Consider the following 27,322-nt stretch of genomic DNA (forward strand, 5'->3'; position numbering starts at 1 on the left):
TTTTGCTAAATAAAATGATATTTTTGAATTGAAATAAAACTTTTTAACAAAGATGAAAGATGTGACTGAAATTGAACTTGTTTTATTTAATTTTGGAAGGCGCACAGACGCACGGAAAAAATGACATCCAAATTTTGATTTTGGGGCTATTTACATCTATAGCCATGAGGCAGACAATTAAAAAAAACTAAGAAATGATGAGCTCAGTCGAATTATTTCTTTTTCTTGAACAAAAATGTTGTTAATTTCTGTTTCCTTCATCATTCGAAAACATAATTTTAATGTGAATAAATTAAACATATTGCTGTATTATAAGGACACAAAGCTGTATCGTTAAACCAGATCAAAAAGAATGTTTGAGAATATTCGCTGTACACGTAAATACTATTACATATTAGCTAAGGATGCCACATTTATGTACATTGTACATGCAACACATACCTTCGATGCGCTTGTCGAGCAGATGTAACAACTACTCCCATCTTACTGCAATTCTAAATACAAACCAAATTAATTTCACTAGAAGGGGATAAACTATTTGGCGCTCTGTCCCGTTTTGCCTGATATGTATAGTGTGTCTGAGTACTGTACAACTTGTCCTAGCTGCTTATATGTATAGTGTGTCTGAGTACTGTAAAACTTGTCCTAGCTGCTTTAAAGTAGGTCCGGTACTTTAAATGAACCGGTGAACAGTGGCAGCCATCTTTTACACTCATGTCCAGGAATATTTTTTTCATGTATTAAACAGGATTGCCAATAAAGAATCTATATTTACTCGTTGCATATTCTAACTTTCTAACGGTATCTTTGCAACCTGATGGTGATATTTAAACCTGTTCATACTGATTCCATTCACAATTTAAAACGTAATATCAGGTTGCAAAGATATAAGGTTTAGAGAATAAGAAAGTAATTATTTTCTCTTAGGAGGGAGGTTATGAAAGATTATTTATTTTCATAACTATAGCATGAGATGAATGTTTAATTGAAGAGGTGTCAAGGTTAGTTCCAGGTAATGTATCATAAAAAATCACATGATAGATATACGGAGAAAACAGGATATGATTTGAATGTTGGTAATATTCTATTTCTATAATGTTTTAACAAAAGGTTAAAATATTTTTAAGGAAATTCGAAAATGACTTCAATTTGTCACAGAATTTCATGATAATTTTAGGCCTTGCCCTGCTCTCAGGAGATATTTATCCCCTAGAAGTTGCTGGAACCGATCATAAAGGTTTACTTTTTGAGAATTTATATCAGAGAGTTAAAATGAGAATATTTTTCCGGCTTACTTTTAAATCATTATTAAATAAATAATTATACTCAAACCGTAAATAGTTGAATTATATATTAGAAGAGATTCTTTAAATATTACAAAACATAAATTCAGGATTAAATTCGGGTCATTCTCTTTGCATTCAATTTTCAAGTTTACAATGTAGATATCGAGTTCAATTGACAAAACTCAGTTATACTTTCAACCAAAAGTTACAACCTCTGTGAAGTTGATTCAACTTTTTTTTCATTCCGATCGTTCATTGTTGGTGAACTCGACCCATCCTCTTTGTTTTTATCTCAATCATTAAAAATATTATTTCGGTTGTTCACAAAATTATCGTTCATTTTCCATCTATTTCGTTCGTTTTCTTACTCAACAATCGCTCATTAAAATCGTTCGTTTCGTTATATCATACATCCAGTGAAATCGTTCGTTCAATAAACGCACCATCGTTAACGAAAAAATTTGTTTGTTGATAGAGAACACTTTTTAAGATTTAGAGGGGTTCGTTCGCAGCAAACCTAAGGCAGAAGCCCAATAGAGTTACGCGCATACTCTCTCTGTGTCTCATTCAACGCGGCATGCGCTTAACTCCTTTGGGCTCCTGTCTCAGAGTTATTGTGCTCGAAAAACCCCTAAATCTGGCAAAGACGACATCTAATGGTCTATCTGTATTGTTATTAATCTATGACTTGCCCCCCCAGTACTCTGGGATCTAATATATTAAAGTGGAATCCAAGAATACTAAAGATCTCCTCAAGGGGATGATTAAACAAATTCAGAATATTTCCTGCATTGTCAGATGGAGAATTCTTTGTATTCAAATTATAATTTCTCGCAAGAATTTGGAATGGTGGCTTTTGGGGGGAGCTGCAGTTATTCTTAATTCATTTTCGTACCATTGAGTATCTATCTGTACAACATAATAATCTGATATTAATTTGATTTTATCCCTAATACATTAATACAAAGTTATTCTTAATTCATTTTCGCACCATTCAGTATCTATCTGTACAACATAATAATCTGATATTAATTTGATTTTATCCTTAATACTTTAATACAAGGTTATTCTTAATTCCTTTTCGTACCATTGAGTGACATTGATATAAATTGCACATTAATTGTGTAAACTATAAAATAAAGTATAATCAGAAATATTCATTCATTATCTTTGAAAAAACGAGAAATATCTGTGCATGACAGACAAAATAATCATTGATTTCACAGAATTTGATTTCGCTGTGTTTCAAATCCTCAAAGTGGAGTAATTTTATGTTCTTTTAGATACGGTGGTAGGCGATAATACCAATACAATGAAGACGACTTTCGATTTCAATTTTGATTTTTACCAAGCTTTCAATCAGCATGAATACACAAATAGATGGAAACAAAGAGAAGCTGTTTATTTAAATAAGCTTTTCTTTAATTAGATTTAATTTGATGTAATCTTGTAATTCGAAATAAAGCTTGTTAACAATGAAATCTAAATGAAAAAGTCGTCTTCACTATGTTGATGTTATCGCCTACCACTGTATGTGAACACTTTCTCTCAAATATGACAGAGAGTGCAAAATTTTTGGATTTGGTTGATATTTCCCCCTTTGGATCCGGATCCGTGGATCAGCATATTTTTTCAGATCCGGAATTCAAGGAAACTAAAATGGTGCGGATCTAACGTGGATCCGGATCCTAAGCACCGGGATTCTAAATGATACTTCCAAAATGAGGTCTAACATTTTTGTGCCTAAAAATTAACCTCAGACATAAAATGATGTTAATATTTTCATTTATTGAATAAAACCAAAATTGTCGAAATCTGAACAAAATTCTTCCTATCGCCAGCAACTTTTCTAAACGCCTGCAGAACTATAGATATTTTGTGATCAATTGTTTCAAGAATTATTCTTGCAAGATTAGGTTAACGCGCGCATGAATACCGCAAATTATTTCCAAGACCAAAGACGATCTTCAAATCGTCTCTTAATACTGTAGATGAACCCCTGAAAAACATATGAGAAAGCTTTTTAACCCAACAGTACTAAAGAGAATACTCTATTGTGCAGTTCAACAATTCTATACATTAAACTAAACTAATTTCATGTAAAATATTACAGGCAATTTAAGATAATGTTGAACACTGTAGTGTTTCATTTCCTCGAATAGAATAAAACATAAATATTCTAGCGAAAATCCGCAAAACAAGACAAAAATGCATTTTCCAAGTTATTTTCTTTTTCATTGTCAGCTGAACCTCTTTACCTGTGGACTATAGACATGGAACATAGGGCTGGAAACGATCAGACTTGTTTAAAGTAACCGGTCGTTTTTTAAATAAGAAACGTTTAAGGTATTTTTCATTCTTTCTTGAACGTTTCTGTACGCACATTAACCATCTCAATTTTAATAATGGCGTCGACGAAAGGTATTTTGTAAATGTTATTAACGATTATTTTATCATCTTATAAAGCTTTGTCTGATCAAGTGTGAATTAGATATCAATGCCTAAACATTGAAAACTAATTATTTTCGACTGTCATTTCTCTACAAAGGAAGAAATATAAGAAATATTAGAATCAAATATGTGTGTGAACCTAGAAAAACGAAAATATCTTTCACATTATTGATCAGGTAAAGGTTTTACCGTTGTAAATCAGGCATTTATATCTTTGAAAAGAGGGTCGGCACTTGATAAAATTACGCTTATACAGTTCTTTGAATACGATCGTAAGAATTTAATCTTTTTGTGAATAATGTAGACGACAACACAATTTTTTCGTTCTTTCTCAAACATTTCTGTGCATTAATTCCATCTCAATTTCATAAACGGCGTCAACGGAGAGTATTTGTAAATGGTACCATTAACGATTATTTCATGTAAAAATACCTGAAAAATATGAAGACAGCATTAAAAAAACATCAAAGCACGTAAAAAAATTCATAATGTGTTTGTTAATTTTCTGTAAGTTTAATGTAAGTCGAAAAAATGAACGAAAGTCGCTATTATTTTGAAACACATACATTTGTTCGTTTTTATAAACTATTACTTTTTTCAAAAACGGGTGTTTTTTAAGATCGTTCAGAATTAATGGTTTTTGCCGTTCGTTAAAGGAACTTTGTCCAGCCCTAGATGGACAGCAGTAAACTGGTTTTTGGATCTTTTTCATTGTCAGCTAAACCTGATAGATGTCTCTAGTTGTTTACCTGTGTACAGTGCAGTACAGCAGAGAACTGATTTCAATACCTACTGAACCCGGTAGATGTCTCTAGTTGTTTACCTGGGTACAGTGCAGCAGAGAACTGGTTTCAATACCTACTGAACCCGGTAGATGTCTCTAGTTGTTTACCTGGGTACAGTGCAGCAGAGAATTGGTTTCAATACCTACTGAACCCTGTAGATGTCTTTAGCTGTTTACCTGTGGACTAGACAGCGGTGAACTGGTTTTAGGATCTTTTTCATTGTCTGCTGAACCAGGTAGATGTCGCTGGAGAAATCCTTTCTTCTTCTTCTCATTCTGAATCATTAAAGTTTTAAATTGCGTGTTCTAGAAAGAAATCTAAATTTCTAAACACTTATCGTGAGAACTCCCTCGAACAGTTTTTTTTAACTACATACTGTAGTAAATATAAAGTCAATTTCTTAATATTATTAAGGATTGAAAGATAAAATTGTGAATTTATCAAAGTTACAATTCTGAAAATTTAGAGCAATTATATTTTTAAAATCTTCTCTCTTGTACCATATCAATACTATTCTCACTTAATAGCTTCATTTGCAAATTGTGAAACCCTATTTCAATATCAGCTTAGTTTATAGTCATGGTGAGATTAGGGCGTCCCTAAATGTCATGATTGATTGATTGATGGATCAATACTGTTTTAACTTTAATTAGAACACTAATAAATTTTACCGTTGGACTCTTTGAACCATCTCTGTTCGACATCTTGAGAAACGTATTGGAGAGAGCTCTGGGTAGGGGAGGAGTAAAACTACCCCCCTTCGATCCTAAAATATAGAATTCTAGGAAAATACAAATATGTTTTAATTTTTTCAATTGAACATTGAGGATTTCCCAGAGACAGAGGCTATAATAGCAGAGCAGAAAACAACCCTGTATGATTGCGTCTACTATCATCTAATTTTAAAAATGTTTGAAAATATAAACTTTCTAATTCATTTTTTTCAGCAAGATAAACGATGTTTTAAAAAATGATGAAGACGAAACCATAAATATGAGAAAAAGAAACTAAAACCTTCCGTATAGTTAAAAATATAAAACTGGTATTTGTAAACCTAAGAGAGCAGCATGCTCCAGGTTGAATGGTAGACAAAAAAAATGCAGCACACTCCAGGCAGGATGGAATACCAGAGAATACTGCATAGCATAGCATGGTATATATTAGAAGAAAGCATGTTTGGATGGTATACCTGGAATGAAGCATGCTAGGTTGGTATAACTGAGAATGTTGCATGTTGGGATGGTATAAATGAGAATGAAGCATGCTAAGATAGTATACCTGAGAATGCTGCATAGTAGGATGGTATACCTGAGAATGAAGCATGCTGAGATAGTATACCTGAGAATGAAGCATGCTAGGATAGTATACCTGATAATGCGGCATGCTGGGATGGTATACCTGAGAATGAAGCAGGCTGAGATAGTATACCTGATAATGAAGCATACTTGGATGGTGCACCTGAGAATGAATCATGCTAGGATAGTATCCCTAAGAATACTGCATGCAAGGATGTTATACCTGAGAATGAAGCAGGCTGGGATAGTATAAGTGAGAATGAAGCATGCTGGGATAGCATACCTGAAAATGAAGCATGCTGAGGTCTAGTATACCTAAGAATGAAGCATGCTGGGATAGCATACCTGAGAATGAAGCATGATAGGATAGTATAGCTGAGAATGAAGCATGCTGGGATAGTATACCTGAATCGAAGCATGCTGGGATCTAGTATACCTAAGAATGAAGCATGCTGGGATAGTATACCTGAGAATGAAGCATGCTGAGAGCCAGGTTGGCTCCTGGAGACCCTAGACTCCAGGTATGCCATATGGTCTGCATCTTCCTCGTCCATATTATAGGTAAAGTTTGAACTGTAAGATGACCCTCCTCCTGTACAACTCTCAGCTCTCCGACGGGATAAAGGATCTAGAGGGAGAAAGATGCAATTTTAAATATAACAAGTGTGGGAAGTGGGGGGGGGGGGGTGCACATATAAAAGGAGATCATTCGTAAATTTTATTTTCTGCTGAGATATTGAGTCTTCGCCGCAAACCTGATTGTCTAATCCAATTTTTGATATAACGAATGTTGGAGAGGGTTGAGGGGGGCACATCTTAAAGGAGATCGTCTGTACATTTTTTTCTCTTCTGGGGAATTGAGTCTCCGCCTCAAACTCTAGTTTACCAATTACTATATCTGTGCAACCCTTAATGTCGTAGACAATAGAATTTTTAAAAATAAACAGGGATCAAGAATAAAAATAAAAGAATTTAGACAAACCTGAGAAATTGTGAGCTATTCTTTCAAACAAAACTTCAGAAGATTTTCTAGAATTTCCAGGGCTCTTGTTTTTCTGGAAATACAATATTTTTGAAAAGGAAACCACAGGGTTTAGTTTTAGGGTTTGAAGTTAAGCAAAAAGCATAATTTTAAGAGAACCAACATTCAAAGATTGCAATGCCCGATTTATATCGGTACGATCATAATAGCTTTGTATAATCAAAGATGAATTATTTGATAATGTTTATAAACTGAAGAAAACTATTTTTAAATGAGGTTTTTCTACAAAAGTTAATTGCGCATTTAGCACAGGAAAGAATTATTATAAATTAACACGTTTAACCCTAGAAAAACGACAATATCTTCAACATTATTTATCAGATAAAGGTTTCAAGAGTACCGTTGTAAATCAGGTTTTGCATTGAGGGTCACATGAAATTCAAAATACGGTTATATTGTCCCTTTAAACAACTATTATGTATTTGATCATGTTTGGTTTGCTATTTTTATATTCAATATTTTGTAAATATTTTGTTTATATTTACAAAAATGGGAGAAGAGGGTAAGAGTAAGTTTGCATTTATTTTGATCGGAGAGAAATAAAAATGAAAAAGAGTTAAATAATGATATCAAAAATATCAAAAATATCAAAAATATCAAAAATATCAAAAATATCAAAAATCCCAAGAAATAAAAAAAATAAAATTTATAATTTCAATGTGACGTCTCAATAGCTAGTTCTCATATATTATTGTGTCCTAAATGATTTCCAACATTATATGTCCTTCCTAAGTAGGACTTAATTAACAGGTTGGCATCGTTTTCGTAAACGAACGAAATTTTTCGTGAACGATGGTGTCGTTTAGAAGAAAAAACGAACGATGGACGAACAACTTGGATCGTTCAGAAAAATGAATGAACGATCGTTTACAAAAACAAAACCGAAAAAAAACCAACGATATTTGGAACAAACTTTTTAAAAACGAAAGTTTTTTTACTGAACCAGAACGATTTTTTCAAACAAACTTTTTAAAAACTTTTATTCAATGAACGATCATACTGAACGGTCGTTCACTAAAAAAAGAACGATGTAACGATTGAAAAAAACGAACGAAATGGTTCGTACACGAACGATGAACGAACTCAAAGCGTGCCCAGCTCTAGTTATAAGTTCCATAAAATTAAATGTGTATTTTCTAAATTTACCTTATCCTTGAGAATAGAGTTGGGAGTTTCAGGTAAACTTATATTCGGCTTGATTTTAGGAGTAGAGGAGTGGGTAGGAGTACTCTAAACATGTACATTATAGATTTTATGAGTAGAGGAGTGGGTAGGAGTACTCTAAACATATACAATTTAGATTTTAGGAGTAGAGGAGTGGATAGGAGTACTCTGAACATATACAGTATAGATTTTAGGAGAAGAGGAGTTGGTAGGAGTACTCTAAACATATACAATTTAGATTTTAGAAGTAGAGGACTGGGTAGGAGTACTCGATAAACATATATAATATAGATTTTAGGAGTAGAATGGGGGGGGGGGGGAGTTGGAGTACTCTAAACATATATTGCATAGATTTTAGGAGTAGAGGAGTGGGTAGGAGTACTCTAATCATATATTATATAGATTTTAGGAGTAGAATAGGAGGGGAAAGTCGGAGTACTCTAAACATATATAATATAGATTTTAGGAGTAGAATAGGGGGGGGGGGGAGTCGGAGTACTCTAAACAAGTACATTAAATATTGTATATAAAGGGGATAAATAGAGAAAATAATCAATGCTTGACTGTTGTACGAAATCTTTATTATCAATTAAAGACGACTTTTATTCCGTTTCATAAAGGGTTACCCACAAAGAATGAGACTTTAGGGATTACTGTTGGCTTTTATATCTTACAATCAAATTCCCTCCAGCTCTAAACTTCTAGCTTTTTTTCCCAAGAAGATTATATTACAAATAATATAAAAGTGAAGTTTTATTGAAACTGCAGATTAACGAAGTAAAACTTTAGCATACTTCACAGATACTTTGGTCGTCATGTAAATTCTCATCCCTTGTGGCCAACCCTGTTATACTGGATATGACTGTATTATACAGAGCGTCCCATATCATATTAGATCTCCAAGTTTTAACGCCAAAATAAACCCATAATACTCAAAAATCTAGCGTTTTCCGCAAGAAAATTCTTATATTAGCATTATTCAATTTTTCAAAATGATTCTTCTTTAATTATTTGATTAGTCCTGAAAATCGTAATTTTGACAAGTTAACGATCTATATGATGTGTGACACCCTGTATGATTTCAAGGATTCCAGAAATATTTAAAACTGACCAGTAGTTTATCCTGATCCTTCTCTATAGAGTCCTGAACGACCAGTCTCTGAGTCATCATTGTTGGAGTGCTCGGAGCGGTCAGCGTGTTGTCAGTCAGGGTCTCAGCAGACGAGCTGGCGGTCATTGGTTGGACCGGGACACATAACAGGTTTACTTCAGGGCTGTCAACACTGCTAGATAATCTTCTAAATATCATTATTATCATTATTATTATTTTTATTTTTATTTTTGTTGGGTTTTTGTTATTATTAATATTCTTATTCTTACAATGATAAATAAAATAAATAACAAAAGTTACATTTTCCCAAATGATTAAAATATCATGGGTTAGGCTTCTCTCTTAGATTGACAATTGACACAGGTGGTCTTTTTCTGTCTTTTTCTGTCTTATCTATCTGTTTCTGTCTTTTTCTGTCTTTTTCTGTCTTTTTCTGTATTTTTCTGTCTTTTTCTGTCTTTTTCTGTCTTTTTCTGTCCAGTTCACAGATTTTCAAGAAAAGTAAATTCTAAATTATGAAAATTTTAAAGAAATAATGACAATAGTTTTATTAAAATTATTAATTACTACCTGACAGCGTCTAGTGTAGGTCTGAGGTTTAGTGTATTTCTCTCTTCTGTTTCTAATTCCTCCTGAATAGAGATGGCCATCATTTTCGGCTATTTTTTAAACTTTTAAATTTATTCACTTGAGAAATTTCACAAAAATCTCTTAACCTCTAACCCAAATATTTGATGTTTAAAATCGAATGAAAACCATTATCAAGTCCCAACCATTCTCTATTTTTTTTAAAGTAAGTTTTATCCTTCAAAAAATTCTATTTTGATTTCAAGAAAAATTTTGAAAAAAAACCTAATTTTGTAAACATTTATACGACAAACACAGCCGTAGCTGTAGAATTGCATTTTGTCATCTTAATTCCCGAAAATTAATATTTTTTTTAAATATTTCATTAAAACCATTTGAAGTTACAAATATTAGGTTTTCAATAAGAATTAACAAAGACGACTTACATATTGCTTTGTATTGGCATTGCGCAAGGAATATACTATAGGAACATATAGGATCTGTTTACAAACAAATTATATAGCAGTTTAAGCGCTGCTCAGACCTTAATGTAGTCTAAAATGGAATATTAATGATTTCTCAAATAAATAAATAAGTGTACAGTGTACAGCTGCAGGGCTCTATGAATATAAGTAATAAGAGTGGAACACTTCCGCACAATCTTCTTAAAAGTTTCTTTCTTTGTGGATATCCCTGTATATTAATGATCACTTGACGATTACCTCCTCCATAGGTTCCTGACTCTCTATGATAGTAACGCTCTCCTTCCTCCATTGGCCAGCTCCGCTAGCACTAGATATTGACACCCGGAGAGAAGATCTTCCGTCTGTATCACGTCCTTCACGTCCCTCACGTCCCTCACGTCCTTCACGTCCTTCCCTACTGTCTCGTTGCTCCTCTTCATCTAAGGATCAAAAATATGAAATGGGGGTGTATACAGCAATTTCTTCAGTGATAGTGCTCATTTTTTTACTGGATCACAATACATTCTTTCACTAGAAGGGGGTCATTTATACGGCGTACAGTCCCGTTTAGCCTCCTATAGTCTGTATGTGTACTGTACTGCTTGCCCTGGGTAGTTGAAATTCATCCTTGTGCATGAAATGAACTGGAATGTACCGTGACAAGAATGAGAAAAATTGTTATGATTATTGTATACTAGCTTGTGAACTTAGCTTTAGAACATTCCCGTGGTTCTTCAGAATTCCCAAACCGAAACTAGGGGCAAATCATTCAATGGTTCATGAGTTATGATAGGACATCTAAACAAACAGACAAAAAGACAAACAAATAAACTGAGATTACTACTTTATCTAGATAGAAACATACAAAATATATGTAAACTTAGAGTTGTAATACTTCAATTAAAACATCAGGAACGTCAATTTTATGCGGAATTACCTTCGTAACTTCGTTAGTTAAGTAATTTACCTAAAGCATGTGCACTGGGTATTGTGTAACTACAGTGAAACCCTTAATAACGAATACATCGGAAGAATTTATCAAATGTCGTCTTGACAAATTTTCAATGAGTTTTATACTATATTACGTTTAAATTTCAGTATTTGCGAAAATAAATAAATAGCCATGAATATGCGGGAACAGTTTTAAAGAGTTCCATATAATCATTTTATTAAGAAACTAAATATCTGCAACATTCCATTATCCGAAAGTGAAGAATACGACATTTGATGAACTCTTTCGATGCATTCGTTATTATGGGTTTCACTGTATGTGCTTCTGATTGTCCACTATTGAGCATGACAAATAGAAAACTCAAAATAGTGTCTTATCCTATTATATAAAGCTGATACGTACACTGAGAATCAGAAAACTGTGGAATAGGAAGACGACATTAAAGTAATACTTAATTGTTTTTGATGTAATGAATATTTTTACCAGTAACGTATTTAATCACTTCTTAAGTCTGTTTACACCGGATAATTGACTTGTGTCCTGTTCATGAACTTTTCCAACTTGAGTTTAAAAGTCGTCTTAGTATTTCAGAGTTTTCTGATTCTCTCTATATAAATAGGTGTATGTAGATATGAATATGTATGTAAGTATATATATAAAGGTCAATGTTGGTCCTCACTGTTCGTCCTTATTTTAGTAATCCCCATTAACTCTTAATCATTAGTTTGTCCGAATAAGTTCAATTGTTTTTAGCTACAAAAAATATACAATGGTTGTCTCTACATTGTCATATTTCTTGGGGCACATTGTGTACTGTATAGGAAATCCGTAAATGACGTCACAAAACCCTAAACTCGCCTCTATAATCAGTCATTTTACAGATTTTTCTCTCCATTACTTAAAGGGACTGTAAAGGAAAAATGTAAGGGGGTAAAGGGTGAAAGCTAGTCACTTTAGCTCTTGATAGCGGCCCATGAAAGTTATATCTGATATTTCTGTCTCGAGAAATTGATATAAAACTTTGTCAAATATTTACAAAAACTCATATAAAATTTTGTATGGAAATAGGTATATTCATCAAATACACAATGAATCTGAAAACGAAGGTATCCCAGAGGAAGCTAATAATTGCCTCATGGTTTGCTCCAATTATAATTTTATAATTTTATTTATGTTTTTAATAGATAATTAATAATATTTTTGTAAGTCGGTCTTACGTCACCAGAACTCCCACCAATAGTAGTGCAGTATCACATAGATTCAGCCTGCTTATAAACAGTCTTATCAATTTTCAAGACAGGGTTGACTTTGAAGTGTCTTGACGCCCTAAGCTTAGATTTTACCGCTCTAACTCACTTATGCTTTTCTGTAGCCCTTTACATGTACATTTTAGCACTGGCAAGCTCTTGTTGTTAGCTTAAAATTTTCAGAAGTAATTGGCATAATTCTCAACGATTTTTGCTTGAGAGCCTGAGACCATTAAATCACAGTGAGTATAGTGGTCACGTGTCTCTGTCTGTATCAAGTGACCAGTATACTGCACTGCCATTGGTGGAAGTTATGCTAACGTAATACGGACTTATAATAATATTATCAATTACATGTTTTGTGACAAAAACTCATTTCTTTGCTCAAATTTCGTCTTCCTGTTAATACCACAGTGTTAGGGTCCCGCTGTTTATAAATGTAAGAAATTGTAAATGGTTGAATTATGCTTTGATCGAACAAATGGATATAATCCCTCTGTTGGTTTCTAATATCCTGATGCCAAATATATAAATTATATAATTTATTTAATAATATCTTGTTTCACATTGACTCAACATCATATTCTTTAAATTCTGATAACCCTTGGGTACATTTTTTGTTTAAAAATTCATTTTATTCAATCCCTCTCTTCAACAATCTCATGTGCATGCCCCTCAGATATGAATTAGGCAAGATTTTTTGAGGATTTTATCGAAAAAAAAAACAGTATTATTATCGGAAATATAAAAACAATGGTGACGGCTTTAGATTTGAATTTCATTATATCAATCTTTTAACAGCATGGATACACGTTTGAAAATATTTCGCCTTAAACAGTTTATTTTTAACTATTTTTAATTTTTATAAATGAATAAACTACATAATACATATACAATCTTGAATATCTTGAAAGTTAATTACATCATTAGATTAATTAAAAACTTTTTTTAAGAATAATATGAGGGATGTGGGGTTAAGATAAACTTAATTTTAATTTTTAAATTATATTTGATGAAAGAAACTGTCTGTCTTTATATCTTTCCATCTATTAATTGATTTATCTATTAATTGATCTATCTATTTATTGATCTATCTGTTAATTGATCTATCTATCTATCTATCTATCTACAATTCTTCTAAATCTAACACTCGATCTGAGATCCGTGAAACAAAAACGCTTTTTGCCAAATTTTCGGTTTATTCAACCATCTTTAGGGCATAGTCTAAAAAACATACAAATTAAGAAACTTGATTAATAGATAATAGATAAAAGATTAACTGAGTAAAAGTTTGAGTTTTATGAATGGTGGTGGTCAGATCTAGGGTTGGGNTGTAAAAAAATTAAATGATCGAATCAAGATTAGGAAGTAAATCCGGCTTCTTCCATCATATATTGAGGAAAACGAAAAGTAGAAAAAAACTACTAGACTAAGAAACACAACAAACAACATAACAAAATATTATATAATCTAATAATTTTACAATTTTATAGTTAACATATATGTCGGCTGGTTTGAAGGCTCACTACTCTTGTATCTTTTCTTTTATTAAGTCCAACCTGGAGTGTACCATAACTGTACTGCCACCACAGTTCTCTACTTAGAAGCTTTCCTTCTTTTTGTACACTTTCAAGAAAAATTACTTTTAGAAAAGGTATTAGCTTAAACTTTTCTACCATAGGGTGTTGAAGGGCAGCATGTTGAGCAAGGCCAGATTTGGTACTTTTTATATTAATAAAATCCGACCTGTGGTTCCTCCATTTTTTCTTCACATCTACTGCTGATCCTACATACCAACTAGAATCTTTGTGGTCTGAATGACCGCAGTAAATTAGATAAACAATGTTGTTTTGGGAACAGCAGATATTTTGACGAATTGTCCAGTTTCTTCCATCCCAGGGTGACACCAACATTTTAGTTGGATAAAAGTGTTTACAAAGATCACGTAAACCTTTTTTACAGGGTTCAATTCGCATCGCTGTTTGAATCCCTAATTACCTGAATACCTAAATAGACAAACACACCCAAATTTTGTACGCTCACTTGATGTCCCACACACGATTTCGGCTTAATTGGTTCAGCCGTTTTGACGTTCATTTAATACAAACAAACAGACAAACAAGCAAAGTATATACATAGACTAGGTCATTAGGGCGTTTCGCGCCCATTTCCCATTTCTATTGTGAACATGTTGTTTTTGTGTACATTGTAAAACAAAAACCCACAAACAGTTTCGCGGATTTTATAAAAAAAATTTCGTAGATTTTTAACATTTTCAAAAATAGAATTTTGATGGAGGCAAATTTTTGAAAATTGGATAATACATAAATCTTCTAGGGGTCACGCGAGGTCCCACAAAAAAATTGGGTCCGATCGGATCAGCCGTTTTGACGTTTATTGGATACAAATGGACAGACAGACAAACACCAAGACAGACAAGCAAAGTATATATATATATATAAAGATATAAAGAAGTTATCTGCTTTTGTGTGTATGTCATAACTCATGAACCCATACATTGGTTAATTCTATAGAACCACGGAAATGTTAAGCGATTTTATTGTATATTGTTTGTGCAATAAGTCTAAAGTGAAAAATGTTTTTTGCTTTGTTCGTATCCATAACAGAACACTTCAGTCATCCCTATATCATGTCTTAGATATTTGATATTTCTCTTCATGAATTCTGCTGTATCAAATAGTTTGAAATATTGAATATGTTTATACTAAAAGATTACTAAAATAAAGGGATTAGATAAATGTGGAAAGTATATATTAATTTGCTTCTTAGCTGTAAATTGTAACTTATTTATTTAACCCCATTGGATGGTTGTGCTGTTTCAAAATTAGTTATTAAACCTGGCAGAATTAATTCATTGCTTGAAATGACAGGCGTCGAATATACATTGAGACCCATATAACTGTTGGAAATAAAGAGTAAAACAGATCTGACACTGCACAATTGAAGTGTTTTATGTTAATTGGACTTTTTAAACTCATTAATGAGTCCAACACTCGTCTTCGTATTCCACACTTGTATGGGTTTCTTGTATAAGGATTAGAATATTAAGTTTTAGACTAGAGTTCGATCAGTTCCTTTTCTGCCGTGTCTTTGGCTCTTGCAGAATTGGGGTGATCCTATCTACCATTATTTATTATCTGAAGAAAAAACATGATACTTACATCTTCTGAAGCTATATCTCCAATGTTGAGACTTATAAGCTCCGGAGTCAAAACTCCCTCTCTCCCTGTCATCCGAGTAGTACCCTGAGATAGAGCTTGCTCCACTAATCCGTCTCGGAGTTAGGCTTCCCTGCCTACTCCCATCTAAACACAAGAGCCCTGAGTTGGGATTATTCACCCCTCTCCGTTCATCAGATTCAGATCTTGTCTTTCTAGGCTTAAAGGGACTGTAAACGTTATTTCAAGTGACCATCCATGCAGAGATATCAATGCCCGATTTACAAAGGTACCATTAAAACCTTTATCTGATCAATAATGTGGAAGTAATTGTCATTTTTCTAGGTTTAAAAGTTTTTAATCCTGTATTTTCTAATACCGTTGTAAATCGGGCATTGCCATCTTTGCATGGGGGGTTATTTGAAATTACGCTTCCCATGGGATTATTCAAATGAGTTTTAGACAAATTGACTTTTAAACATGGCAGAGCAAAGGAATTGAGTGTTTGTCACAAATTCTGTCTTTCTAATCCCTATATCTTTGCCACCCAATGTGTGGACTTTAGATGAATTCTGTTAGACCACTAATATAATATAAGTTTCAAGTATCAAAAGTTGCAAAGATTAGAAGGAGTTAAGACAACGATTTTTCATACTATTTGCACTGTCATGAATGTTTGTGACAAAATGATAGATCTCAAAAATGAATTTTTAATTCAAATATGCGAAAATTGTAAATTTTAATTGCTTACCAAAACTATATCTTTTCCTCTAAATTGTAAATAATTATTCCTTACCAAAACTATACCTTTTCCTCTAAATTGTAAATATTTATTCCTTACCAAAACTATATCTTTTCCTTTAAATTGTAAATATTTATTCCTTACCAAAACTATATCTTTTCCTCTAAATTGTAAATTGTAATTCCTTACCAAAACTATATCTTTTCCTCTAAATTGTAAATATTTAATCCTTACCAAAACTATATCTTTTTCTCTAAATTGTAAATATTATATCTAAAGTTTATAGGTTTAGACAATCCTCTTATATTTAACAAGGTTCAATGTGATTGTCAGGAGAAAGGATTTTAGAAAACTCTCCTTTCAATAAATCCTAATCTGGTTTCTTCCCAGGGGTGTATATTTTCTGGAAAAATTATTCACCTTTTTGAAAATTATTTTTTCTCCCAAACGTTATCTTTGCATTTTTTAGGATTTCTTTCACTGAACTGGGCAGAATAGATGATTTTTAGGGAAAAATAAATGAATTAAGGGTAAAAAGTTAAAAAAAGAAACTTGAATTTTGATGTTAAAATCATCCCGCGGGGGGGGGGGGGGGGTATTTCTAGAAAAGCCCTGTTTCTTCCTTCTGTCAAGGTTTATTATTCTCACGGGGGAAATATATAAAGAACCCCATCAAATAGGGGAAAAGGAAGACGACTTATAGACTCAAGCTTAGATTTCACAACAGTAACCTTTAAACCTTAGATAAATCATGGATGAATGAGATATTCTAGTTTTTTCCAGGCTAAAAATTGATGATTTTCAATTGTGGTTTATAAAAGGTTTAAAGGGATCGTTGTGAATCGGAAAAACCAATCTATAATTTACATCTTGAGTCTGTGTAATAGATCTAGAATACTTGCCTGGTCCAGTACTGTACCCGGAGCAGGAACTAATCCTTCTTTTCTCCGCATCATTAGGGTTCAAGGAGCTGGAGGGATGGGATCCATGCTCTTCTCTAGCTATATTCTCCAGGGAACTACAGAGTATACATAATACAGGTAGAGATATAAATACGGGGATACAGTATAGGTATACAGGTATACAAGGGAACAAGGATACAGGTATACAGGTATACAGGTATACAGGTATACAGGTATACAGGTATACAGGTTTACAGGTATGGATAGGATACTTCCTATCCTTCTTTCTCTTTGTGTATTCTTCAGAGAACTAGAGATTAAACTTTTATTCATAAACCTGAACCTTATACTTTATTATCCAGTGTATATGTATAATATACACTATACAATATACAATACTTTATTATCCAGTGTATATGTATAATATATACTATACAATATACACTGTTCAGGCATAACGGTTAAAGGCAATACAATAAAAAATAATATAAATAATAATTTAAACATATGTTGTGTATTCTTAATTATTTTCATGGGTTTAATAACTCTCAGTTGTATTATGTATACAATTAGAAAAACTCTTAATCTAAATGTATTTTTCTATTGTATACATCTACATTTTTGACGATAATAACTTATATATGCATTTTCGTAAAGAAAACTTCTAAGCTGCTTGGTATAAATTAATACAATATAATGCGTATTTACATTTTTAAAACTCTTTAGCTATTTTCTTTAAAAAGTTGTATTTTTTCACTGATATATAAAACTCTACTGTAGCTGTATTTTGGCTGGAAAACTCAGATGACCTTAATATTTATCTGTGTTATGTATATTTTAAAAATCTCTCTAGCTATGTGTATGTATTTAAAAAACTCTCTAAAATACGTGGGTTAGAAAACTCTGTAAGATATGTAAAATTTATAGTTTAGAAAACTATGTAATTTATGTAAAATAAATGGTTCTGAAAACAATGTAATTTATGTAAAACATGTGAGTTGTAAAACACATGTGTTAGAAAACTCTGTAAGTTATGTAAAATACACGGTTTAGAAAACTATGTAAATTATGAGAAACACAAGGGTTAGAAAATTATGTAAGATATGTAAAATCATGGTTTAGAAAACTCAGTAAGTAGTGTAAAATCATGGTTTAGAAAACTCAGTAAGTTATGTAAAATCATGGTTTAGAAAACTCAGTAAGTTATGTAAAATCATGGTTTAGAAATCTCAGTAAGTTATGTAAAATCATGGTTTAGAACACGCAGTAAGTTATGTAAAATCATGGTTTAGAAAACTCAGTAAGTTTAGTAAAATCATGGTTTAGAAAACTCAGTAAGTTATGTAAAATCATGGGTTAGAAAACTCAGTAAGTTATGTAAGCTCTGGATATACAGAATATACAAAGTCCACCATATACCAAGGATTTTGGAGTTAAAGGATATACATAGTCAACCATATACCAATGATATTGGATGTACAGGATATACATAGTCCACCATATACCAAGGATATTGGATATACAGGATATGCATAGTGGCTAGACAACTCAGTAAGTAGTGTAAAATCATGGCTTAGAACACTCAGTAAGTTATGTAAAATCATGGTTTAGAACACTCAGTAAGTTAATGTAAAATCATGGTTTAGAAAACTCAGTAAGTTATGTAGATACATGGGTTAGAAAACTCAGTAAGTAATTTAAAATCATGGGTAAGAAAACTCAGTAAGTTATTTAAAATATATGTTTTAGAAAACTCTGTAAAAAGAAAAGATGGAATCATATGTATAAAACACAAGAAACCCATTAAACCTTGTTTATTTTTCAACTTTTCTTTTTCCTACTTAATATTGATACATGTGGTCTAAAAGTCTAAGAAGAAAAACTTATAAAACATGAAAATAATTTTGGAACATTCTTCTAATGCAAACTTTTGAAGAATCCATAACTATTTCATTTTTATATATTTTTTATTCCTTCATATTAAATATGTATATCGTAGGTTTACATTATATCAATTTTTATATAAATATATCATGTAAAATGTAAGGGAACAAACTATTGGGTGTAATGGGTACAAACTTAGGGTATATAAGAGTACAAAGTAATGATATATAAGGGAACAAACTAAGGGTGTATAAGGGTATAAACTAAGGGTATGTAAGGGAACAAACTAAGGGTATATGAGGTTACAAACTAAGGGTATTTAATGAAAGGGTATATGAGGTTACAAACTAAGGGTATTTAATGATAAAAACTACAGGCATATAAGGGAACAAACTAAGGGTATATAAGGGAACAAACTAAGGGTATATAATGATATAAAATAAGAGTATTTAATGTTACAAACTAAGAATGTATAATGATACAAACTGAGGGTATATAAGGGTACAAACTATGGCTATATAGTATATATAAGGGTTCAAATTAATAATTATATACTAATTTAATCTAAAACTAAGATGAACCTACCCGCATGAACTACTTGGACTAATCTGATTAAAGAAAACCTTCTTTAATGCTTCCAAAACCTAAATAAAAACTTATCATCGTCAACCATTTTTCTATGATTAAATGAAAAAAAAAACACAACACAATTTAAGGTCAATTTTTTCCCAATGACGGCTTATAACTAACTTTAGCCTAGGCAAAGTAAACAAAAGGTGAAGTAGATGGTTAAATTTAGGCGACATAACGCACAACTTTGTGACATCGTAGCAACTCCAGTTTTGATTTTAAGCATAATTAGGAGAAAAGAAAATTTTACGTTTAAATCAAAACAAAACTTAACCTTAGAATAATTGTATTATGCCAAACAAGCCAAAACCCAGAAAAAGGTTCCAGCTTTGGCGGATTTTTACAAAAACAATTGTTTACATATTTCAAATTTTACGATTAAACAATTTTTTCCCAAACTGGAACCTATGTATACTTATATATACGATCGTGATCGATGATGATCTCAGATTTCAGTTTTAATAAGTTAAAAACTTTCCTTTTCTTTTATAAAACATTTTCACACATTACCGCTGATTTTATACATTATAAATATATATAAAAATCTATAGATAGGAACCTAGAATATATAAATGAATAGGTTAGAAGAAATGTATTCAAGAATGCACTAATTATGCACTAATGTTGGTTGTTGCCGCTGTGATGCACTAATGTTGGTTGTTGCCCCAGTGATGCACTAATGTTGGTTGTTATTAACCCTGTGATGCACTAATGTTGGTTGTTGCCCCTGTGATGCACTAATGTTGGTTGTTGCCCCTGTGATGTACTAATGGTGGTTGTTTCCCCTCTGATGCTGTAATAGGGGGTGGCCCTGTGATGCACAAATGTTGGATGGTTGCCCCTATGATTCAATATGTTGGTTGTTGCCCCTGTGATGCACTAATGTTGGTTGTTGCCCTTGTAATGCACTAATGTTGGTTGTTGCCCCTTTGATGCACTAATGTTGGTTGTTGCCCCTGTGATGCACTAATGTTGGTTGTTGCCCCTTTGATGCACTAAGGTTGGTTGTTGCCCTTGTGATACACTAATAATGGTTGTTGCCCCTGTGATGCACTAATGTTGGTTGTTATTACCCCTGTCATGCACTAATGGTGGTTATTACCCCTATGATGCACAAATGTTGATTGTTGCCCCTGTGATGCACTAATGTTGGTTGTTTCGCCTGTGATGCACTACTGTTGGTTGTTATTACCCCTGTGATGCAATAATGTTGGTTGTTATTTTCCCTGTGATGCACTAATATTGGTTGTTGCCCCTGTGATGCACTAATGTTGGTTGTTGCCCCTGTGATACACTAATGTTGGTTGTTGCCCCTGTGATGCACTAATGTTGGTTGTTATTACCCCTGTGATGCACTAATGCTGGTTGTTTCCCCCTGTGATGCACTAAGGTTGGTTGTTGCCCCTGTGATGCACTAATGTTGGTTGTTATTAACCCTGTGATGCAATAATGTTGGTTGTTGCCTGTGTGATGCACTAATGTTTGTTGTTGCCCCTGTGATGCACTAATGTTGGTTGTTATTTCCCCTGTGATGCACTAATGTTGGTTGTTATTAACCCTGTGATGCAATAATGTTCGTTGTTGCCCCTGTGATGCACTAATGTTGGTTGTTGCCCCTATGATGCACTAATGTTGGCTGTTGCCCTTGTGATACACTAATGTTGGTTGTTGCCCCTGTGATGCACTAATGTTGGTTGTTATTACCCCTGTGATGCACAAATGTTGGTTATTACTCCTTTGATGCACTAATGTTGGTTGTTGCCCCTGTGATGCACAAATATTGACTGTTTCCCCTGTGATGCACTAATGTTGGTTTTTATTACCCCTGTGATGCAATAATGTTGGTTGTTATTACCCCTGTGATGCACTAATGTTGGTTGTTGCCCCTGTGATGCACTAATGTTGGTTGTTGCCCCTGTGATGCACTAATGTTGGTTGTTATTACCCCTGTGATTCACTAATGTTGGTTGTAATTACCCCTGTAATGCACTAATGCTGGTTGTTTCCCCCTGTGATGCACTAAGGTTGGTAGTTGCCCCCTGTGATGCACTAATATTGGTTGTTGCTTCTGTGATGCACTAATGTTGGTTGTTGCCCCTGTGATGCACTAATGTTGGTTGTTATTACCTCTGTGATGCACTAATGTTGGTTGTTATTAACCCTTTGATGCAATGATGTTCGTTGTTGCCCCTGTGATGCACTAATGTTGGTTGTTTCCCCCTGTGATCCACTAATGTTGGTTGTTATTAACCCTTTGATGCAATAATGTTGGTAATTCCCCCTGTGATGCACTACTGTTGGTTGTTATTACCCCTGTGATGCAATAATGTTGGTTGTTTCCCCCTGTGATGCAATAATGTTGGATGCTCCCCCTGTGATAGGTTGTTTTCGAACTTGAATTTGACAAGATTAGAAACTTGAAGGTTAGATTAGTTACGTAAGTAAACCGTCAACTAGATACATCAACCCTTACTAACTTTAAAGGGACTGTTAATCTATTTGAGAATAAACTGATCTAACAATTTTTGGAAGTGTGAATCTGAGGCAATTTTAAAGCGAATAATTTCAATTGTTGTCGTGTTTTCAAATAGATGAAAAATGTTAAAACTTAAAAATAGAGTTTGGAGCTAAATATTAAATCAGAAAATACAGTTTTTACGCAAAAATTCATTTACATTTATTAAACGCAAACTCATAATATCGACCGGATATAATCCTTCCCGGCCATGGGTTCCTTCTGAGGCATTAACTGGACTGTGTGACCTCGTAGCTCCTCGAGCTTTGATTTTATGCAACAGTATTAAAAAGCAATAAGATGAGTTATGATTTAAAACATATTAGATTTCAATCTTGCATACAATTTGGCTTGATATGAGCAGACAAATCAATTTATAATAACTTAAATAAATTTACCTGAGATCAGTTAAACGCTGTAGTAAACGCTCCGGAGTCGCGTATCTAATCTGGGGAACTTGCTGAAAATAATAATGAAATTTTTCCTAGGTTGAACAGTTTTATTAAAGGGACTGTACGTGTATGTTTAAACAGTTTCATTAAAGGGACTGTGCGTGTATGTTTAAACAGTTTCATTAAAGGGACTGTACGTGTATGTTTAAACAGTTTCATTAAAGGGACTGTACGTGTATGTTTAAACAGTTTCATTAAAGGGACTGTACGTGTATGCTTAAACAGTTTCATTAAAGGGAGTGTGCGTGTAACTTCAAGTGAACCTCCATCCAAAGATGGCAATAACCGATACACAACGGTACAATTAAAGCCTTTATCTGATCAATAAAGTTAAAGACTTGTCGGTTTCTAGGCCTTAAACTTATATATTCTGGTAACTACTATATGTTTTCCTGTAGTAGAAATGCGCAAGTCACTTTTGAAGAGAAACCACCAATAGAAATAAATAGTTTTCAAAACTGAGCTGAAAACTTTAGAATGTGCAACCCTTAATCCCGATCTGTTAATTAATCTGGAGATTACATTCATGAGGACATCAAGTAAAATTTAATCTGGAGATTAAGAAAAAGAGAGGATCCAGCAATAATCCCGATATCCACCATTCTAAAGTTCCCAGCTCTGCAAACATTGAAATCCAATTCATACTTGTTAAGACAAAGCTTTCAAGGGTACTATTGTGAATCGATCAATTGCCATATTTGCCTGGAGGCTCACTTGATATTTCGCTAACAGTACCTTTAAAATAAATGGCCGGAAAATATAGTTGAAGTAAAAGTTCAGTATTATAGTAATTATATTTCATTTATATCAGTATATATATTATACTATGCTCTGAGGGCGCTTCGCGCCCATCTTCTATTTTAATTGTGAACATTTTTTCTTTGTATACATTGTAAATCAAAAACAAATAAGTTTGCAGATTTTTAAAGAAAAATCGTGGATATTTAAAATTTAATGGAATTTTTTGGAAGTCGAATTTTGTTGGTGGCTAAATTTTAAAATTTTGATCATCCATAAACCTTCCCTAGAGTCACGCGAGGTCCCACAAAAAATTTCGTGGATTTTTTAAATTTTCAAAAATTGAATTTTGTTAGCGTCAAGTTTTTAAAAATTCGATCATCCATAAATGGACAGACAGACAGACAAGCAAAGTATATATAGATTGCTGAATATAATTTCACAACTTTTTCCTGAATTTTAAATTAGTCCAAAACAAGCATTTTTAATACTTTCTGCTTTTGTTTAAAATAATTGTAAAAGTACGTTTCCTTGACCGGTCCCTTATACTTGAGTATTCATTCCACTTCATTTTCAAATTACTCTAGGGTTAAGTGGATAAGGGCACATGTACCCTAGAAAGCTTTGTCCGGTCTTATCATTCTACAAACCCATGTTTTGTTTTGGAAAACTGTTTATTTTCATTTGTGGGTTCTCTACTGCAATGTGACTTTAATATTTTTTGCTTCAGATTTAATTCAGAGCTTACAAGAATTAAACATTGTTCAAGCAAGATAGCGTTCCTTTTACGTCATGTTTAGGAAAGAAAAAAGTTAACTAAATTGTCTATTATTTCAAAATAAGTATTCATTCGGTTTTATAACTTTCGGTTTTGTGTTTGTTAACTAATTTTAACAAATCATATCCCCCCCCCCCCACCTCGTTAACGGAGCTTTTCCCATCCCTAGGCTTAAGCTGGGATTATGAGATATCCGAGAACACGGACTTGGAAAATTTAGCTTTGAAGAAATATTAAAAAAGTTTTATTTTACATTTTAATTATTCCCTTCAAGTAATACAAAACAAAGAAAGTTTAAATATTAAAACTTTACTGCTTTAGAGAAGCAAACTTAAACCTATAATATGAATTTGAATATGACTGGACTATAGTTGGGTTTAATGATTAAGGATGAAGAGTAAGATAAAGAAACCTTGAACCTGAATAGGACAAGGTCTAGTTGGGTTTAAGGAGTAAGGATGAAAATAAAGAGAACTTGAACCTTGAACCTGAATAGGACTAGGTCTAGTTGGTTTAAGGAGTAAGGATGAGGATAAAGAGAACTTGAACCTTGAACCTTGAACCTTGAATCAAAATAGGACTAGGTCTAGTTGGGTTTAAGGAGTAAGGATGAGGCTTAAGAAAACTTAAACCTTGAACCATGAATAGGACCTGGTCTAAGGTTTAAGGAGCAATGATGAGAGAGGGTATTTTCATTTAAAAGTTTTAACAATTTGAACAAATTTAACGATTCCATGGGCCCACCATCCAATTATAATTGAAACTTTTAAACTAAAGGGCAGGCAATGACAATGCACACTTAACTGAAATGTCCAAATGTTATTCTAACAAATTTATTTTTCGATTTGATTCGATAAAAACCTTTCAGAACACTCAATAAAATTAATATACATTTTAATTATTTTTTTCATCGGTTTTATTTAATTTTTACGGATTCCTGTTATCTCTGTCCTGGAATGGATTCCAGCACTAGATTGACAAGCTTTTAAAAGTTAGTTTTCAACTCAAGTTTAGCTCAGGAACTTAAGCACAAGTTTGTCATCAAACCTCAAGATCTTAACAATCTTTTCCTACTTTCTCCAGATTATTGTTCCTGACAGGGAATCGTTCACAAATAACCCCCCCCCCCACAACCACCACCAAAATTTGGGTGGGAGGGGGGATAAAATTGGACATAAATTGACATGTTTTATCCGTTTTAATACTCTCACGCCATAAGTTTTGTTTAATTTTCCCATAAAGAAAAAAAACATTTGTCTTTCAAATTAAAAAAATGATTTTAAACCTATCATGCCTGGAAAAAATCTTTTTAAAAAAAAAATTGGGATTTAGTTGTTAACAAAATACCGGGCACTTGTAAAGGCCTACTTTAGACGGTTAAAACGGTATTTTAGAGTGGTTCCTTGTTTGAGGTTTACCTTGCAAGTATTAAGAGTTCTACTGAACCTTATATCCACATCATCCTTGAACAGGGTAGGGTCGCTCTTCACAAACTAGATACAGATACAGATACAGATACAGATACAGATACAGATACAGATACAGATACAGATACAGATACAGATACAGATACAGATACAGATACAGATACAGATACAGACCCAGATACAATACATTAACAGAGATACAGACACAGATACAGATACAGATACAGATACAGATACAGATACAGATACATATACATATACAGATACAGATACAGATACAGATACAGATACAGATACATATACAGATACAGATACAGATACAGATACAGATACAGATACAGATACAGATACAGATACAGACTCAGATACAGATATTTTAACAGATACAGATAAAGATAAATAAAGATACCTGTGGAACGGATGATGATGATGCATTAGGAGTTGTATTGTTGAACAAACAGTCAAAATGAACATTATCCATACACTAGAAAATCAATCAATCAATTAATCAATGTTGTTTCATCCAGAGCCTGCGATCATAAAAATTGGAAAAATTAGACTCAAGACGCCTTGGATTTTGGTTGGAACTATCAAATCCACAAAGTTGGGTTTATTAAACTTTAGAATTGTAAATATCGAAATCAATGCTTGACCTCCTCTTTTTCTTAATCTTCAGATTAAATATTAAATAATGCTTGTACTTCTCTTGTTATTAGTCTCCAGATTAATTAACTGATCGGGATGAATCTGGAGATAAATAACATGAGGAGAACAAGTCATATTTAATCTGGAGATTAAGAAAAAGAGTGGATCAAGCATTAATCCTGATATCCACCATTCAAAAGTTCCCAGCTCTGAGTTGAAAACTTTAGAATGGGATATCCTTAATACCGATCAGTTAATTAATCTGGAGAATATTAATAACAAGAGGCGAACAAGCATTATTTAATCTGGAGATTAAGAAAAAGAGTGGATCAAGCATTAATCCCAATATCCATCATTCAAAAGTTCCCAGCTCTGGTTATATATTGTGTTTGGGAAATTTTCACTGGTGGAAATTGGCGGATTTTGGGATTTGAAGAAGACTCGACATTGAGACTAATTCTCCACTAAAACCAATCAAGGTTCGTTAAATTTTTATAAGGCCGCAAGGCTGGCATCTATTGACTGTGTTGATCATATGACCCAGGCTGTCATCAGCTGAGTCATAAGTTGGGTCTAACTTGAAGCTTTAAACCTGGGCCTAAGGAACTAAAACTAGAGTCTAAGCTTTAGAACAGAGGCCTCATGAGTAACACTTTTTACCTAAAAATCATTTATTCCCCCAATTAAGCATATTTTTAAAAAGGGGAGGGTGGGGAATGTTTTTAAGAAAACACATCCCAATCCAAAGGGAATCCAGTTGTGTATACTAAGACAATATGTTTTATCATTTTACATCTGGATCTTAGTCAATGGTAACCAGCAATGCAAGAAGACACAATTTTGTTGCATAATTTGTTATGTACAGAACCGAAATAGTTTTATTTTTAACAATAATAAAAACAAGTTTTGGTGTCTCGAGCAGGGCATTAGGGGGCAAGGACGGAGCAATTAGTGTTTACTAAATGTTGTTTTTTTACAATACAAATAATTCTACTGCTGCTCCTAATACGTCACAGAAAAATGTAAACAAATCCTTACCCCCCCCTTCAGATTTAATTCAGAGCTT

At 33.0% G+C, this 27,322-nt stretch overlaps 2 protein-coding genes across 2 annotated transcripts in view; both read right to left on the reverse strand.

Moving 5' to 3' along the window:
- Window positions 1-406: 406 nt before the first annotated feature.
- LOC111711162 (uncharacterized) lies at window positions 407-20,208 on the reverse strand. Its single transcript, XM_023485435.1, has 13 exons — window positions 20,197-20,208; window positions 19,657-19,715; window positions 17,188-17,303; window positions 15,547-15,690; window positions 10,424-10,605; window positions 9,705-9,766; window positions 9,135-9,321; window positions 8,006-8,089; window positions 6,800-6,872; window positions 6,284-6,445; window positions 5,194-5,288; window positions 4,699-4,797; window positions 407-494 (listed from the first exon to the last, which is right to left on the reverse strand). The coding sequence occupies exons 1-13, from the start codon at window positions 20,206-20,208 to the stop codon at window positions 414-416; spliced, it is 1,356 nt and encodes a 451-aa protein (XP_023341203.1). The 3' UTR covers window positions 407-413.
- An 18-nt stretch (window positions 20,209-20,226) lies between these two features.
- The window catches only part of LOC111711166 (ras-specific guanine nucleotide-releasing factor 2), a 37,445-nt gene continuing 30,349 nt past the window's right edge, over window positions 20,227-27,322 (reverse strand). The window contains exons 14-17 of the mRNA XM_023485440.1: window positions 26,021-26,095; window positions 25,603-25,677; window positions 22,615-22,676; window positions 20,227-20,260 (exon numbers count right to left, since the gene is read on the reverse strand). Of these exons, the coding sequence (XP_023341208.1) occupies window positions 20,227-20,260; window positions 22,615-22,676; window positions 25,603-25,677; window positions 26,021-26,095 (246 nt within the window). The remainder of the gene's footprint in view (window positions 20,261-22,614; window positions 22,677-25,602; window positions 25,678-26,020; window positions 26,096-27,322) is intronic.

This window comes from Eurytemora carolleeae, unplaced genomic scaffold (assembly GCF_000591075.1).
Source record: "Eurytemora carolleeae unplaced genomic scaffold, Eaff_2.0 scaffold1081, whole genome shotgun sequence".
NCBI classification, from domain to species: Eukaryota; Metazoa; Arthropoda; class Copepoda; order Calanoida; family Temoridae; genus Eurytemora; species Eurytemora carolleeae.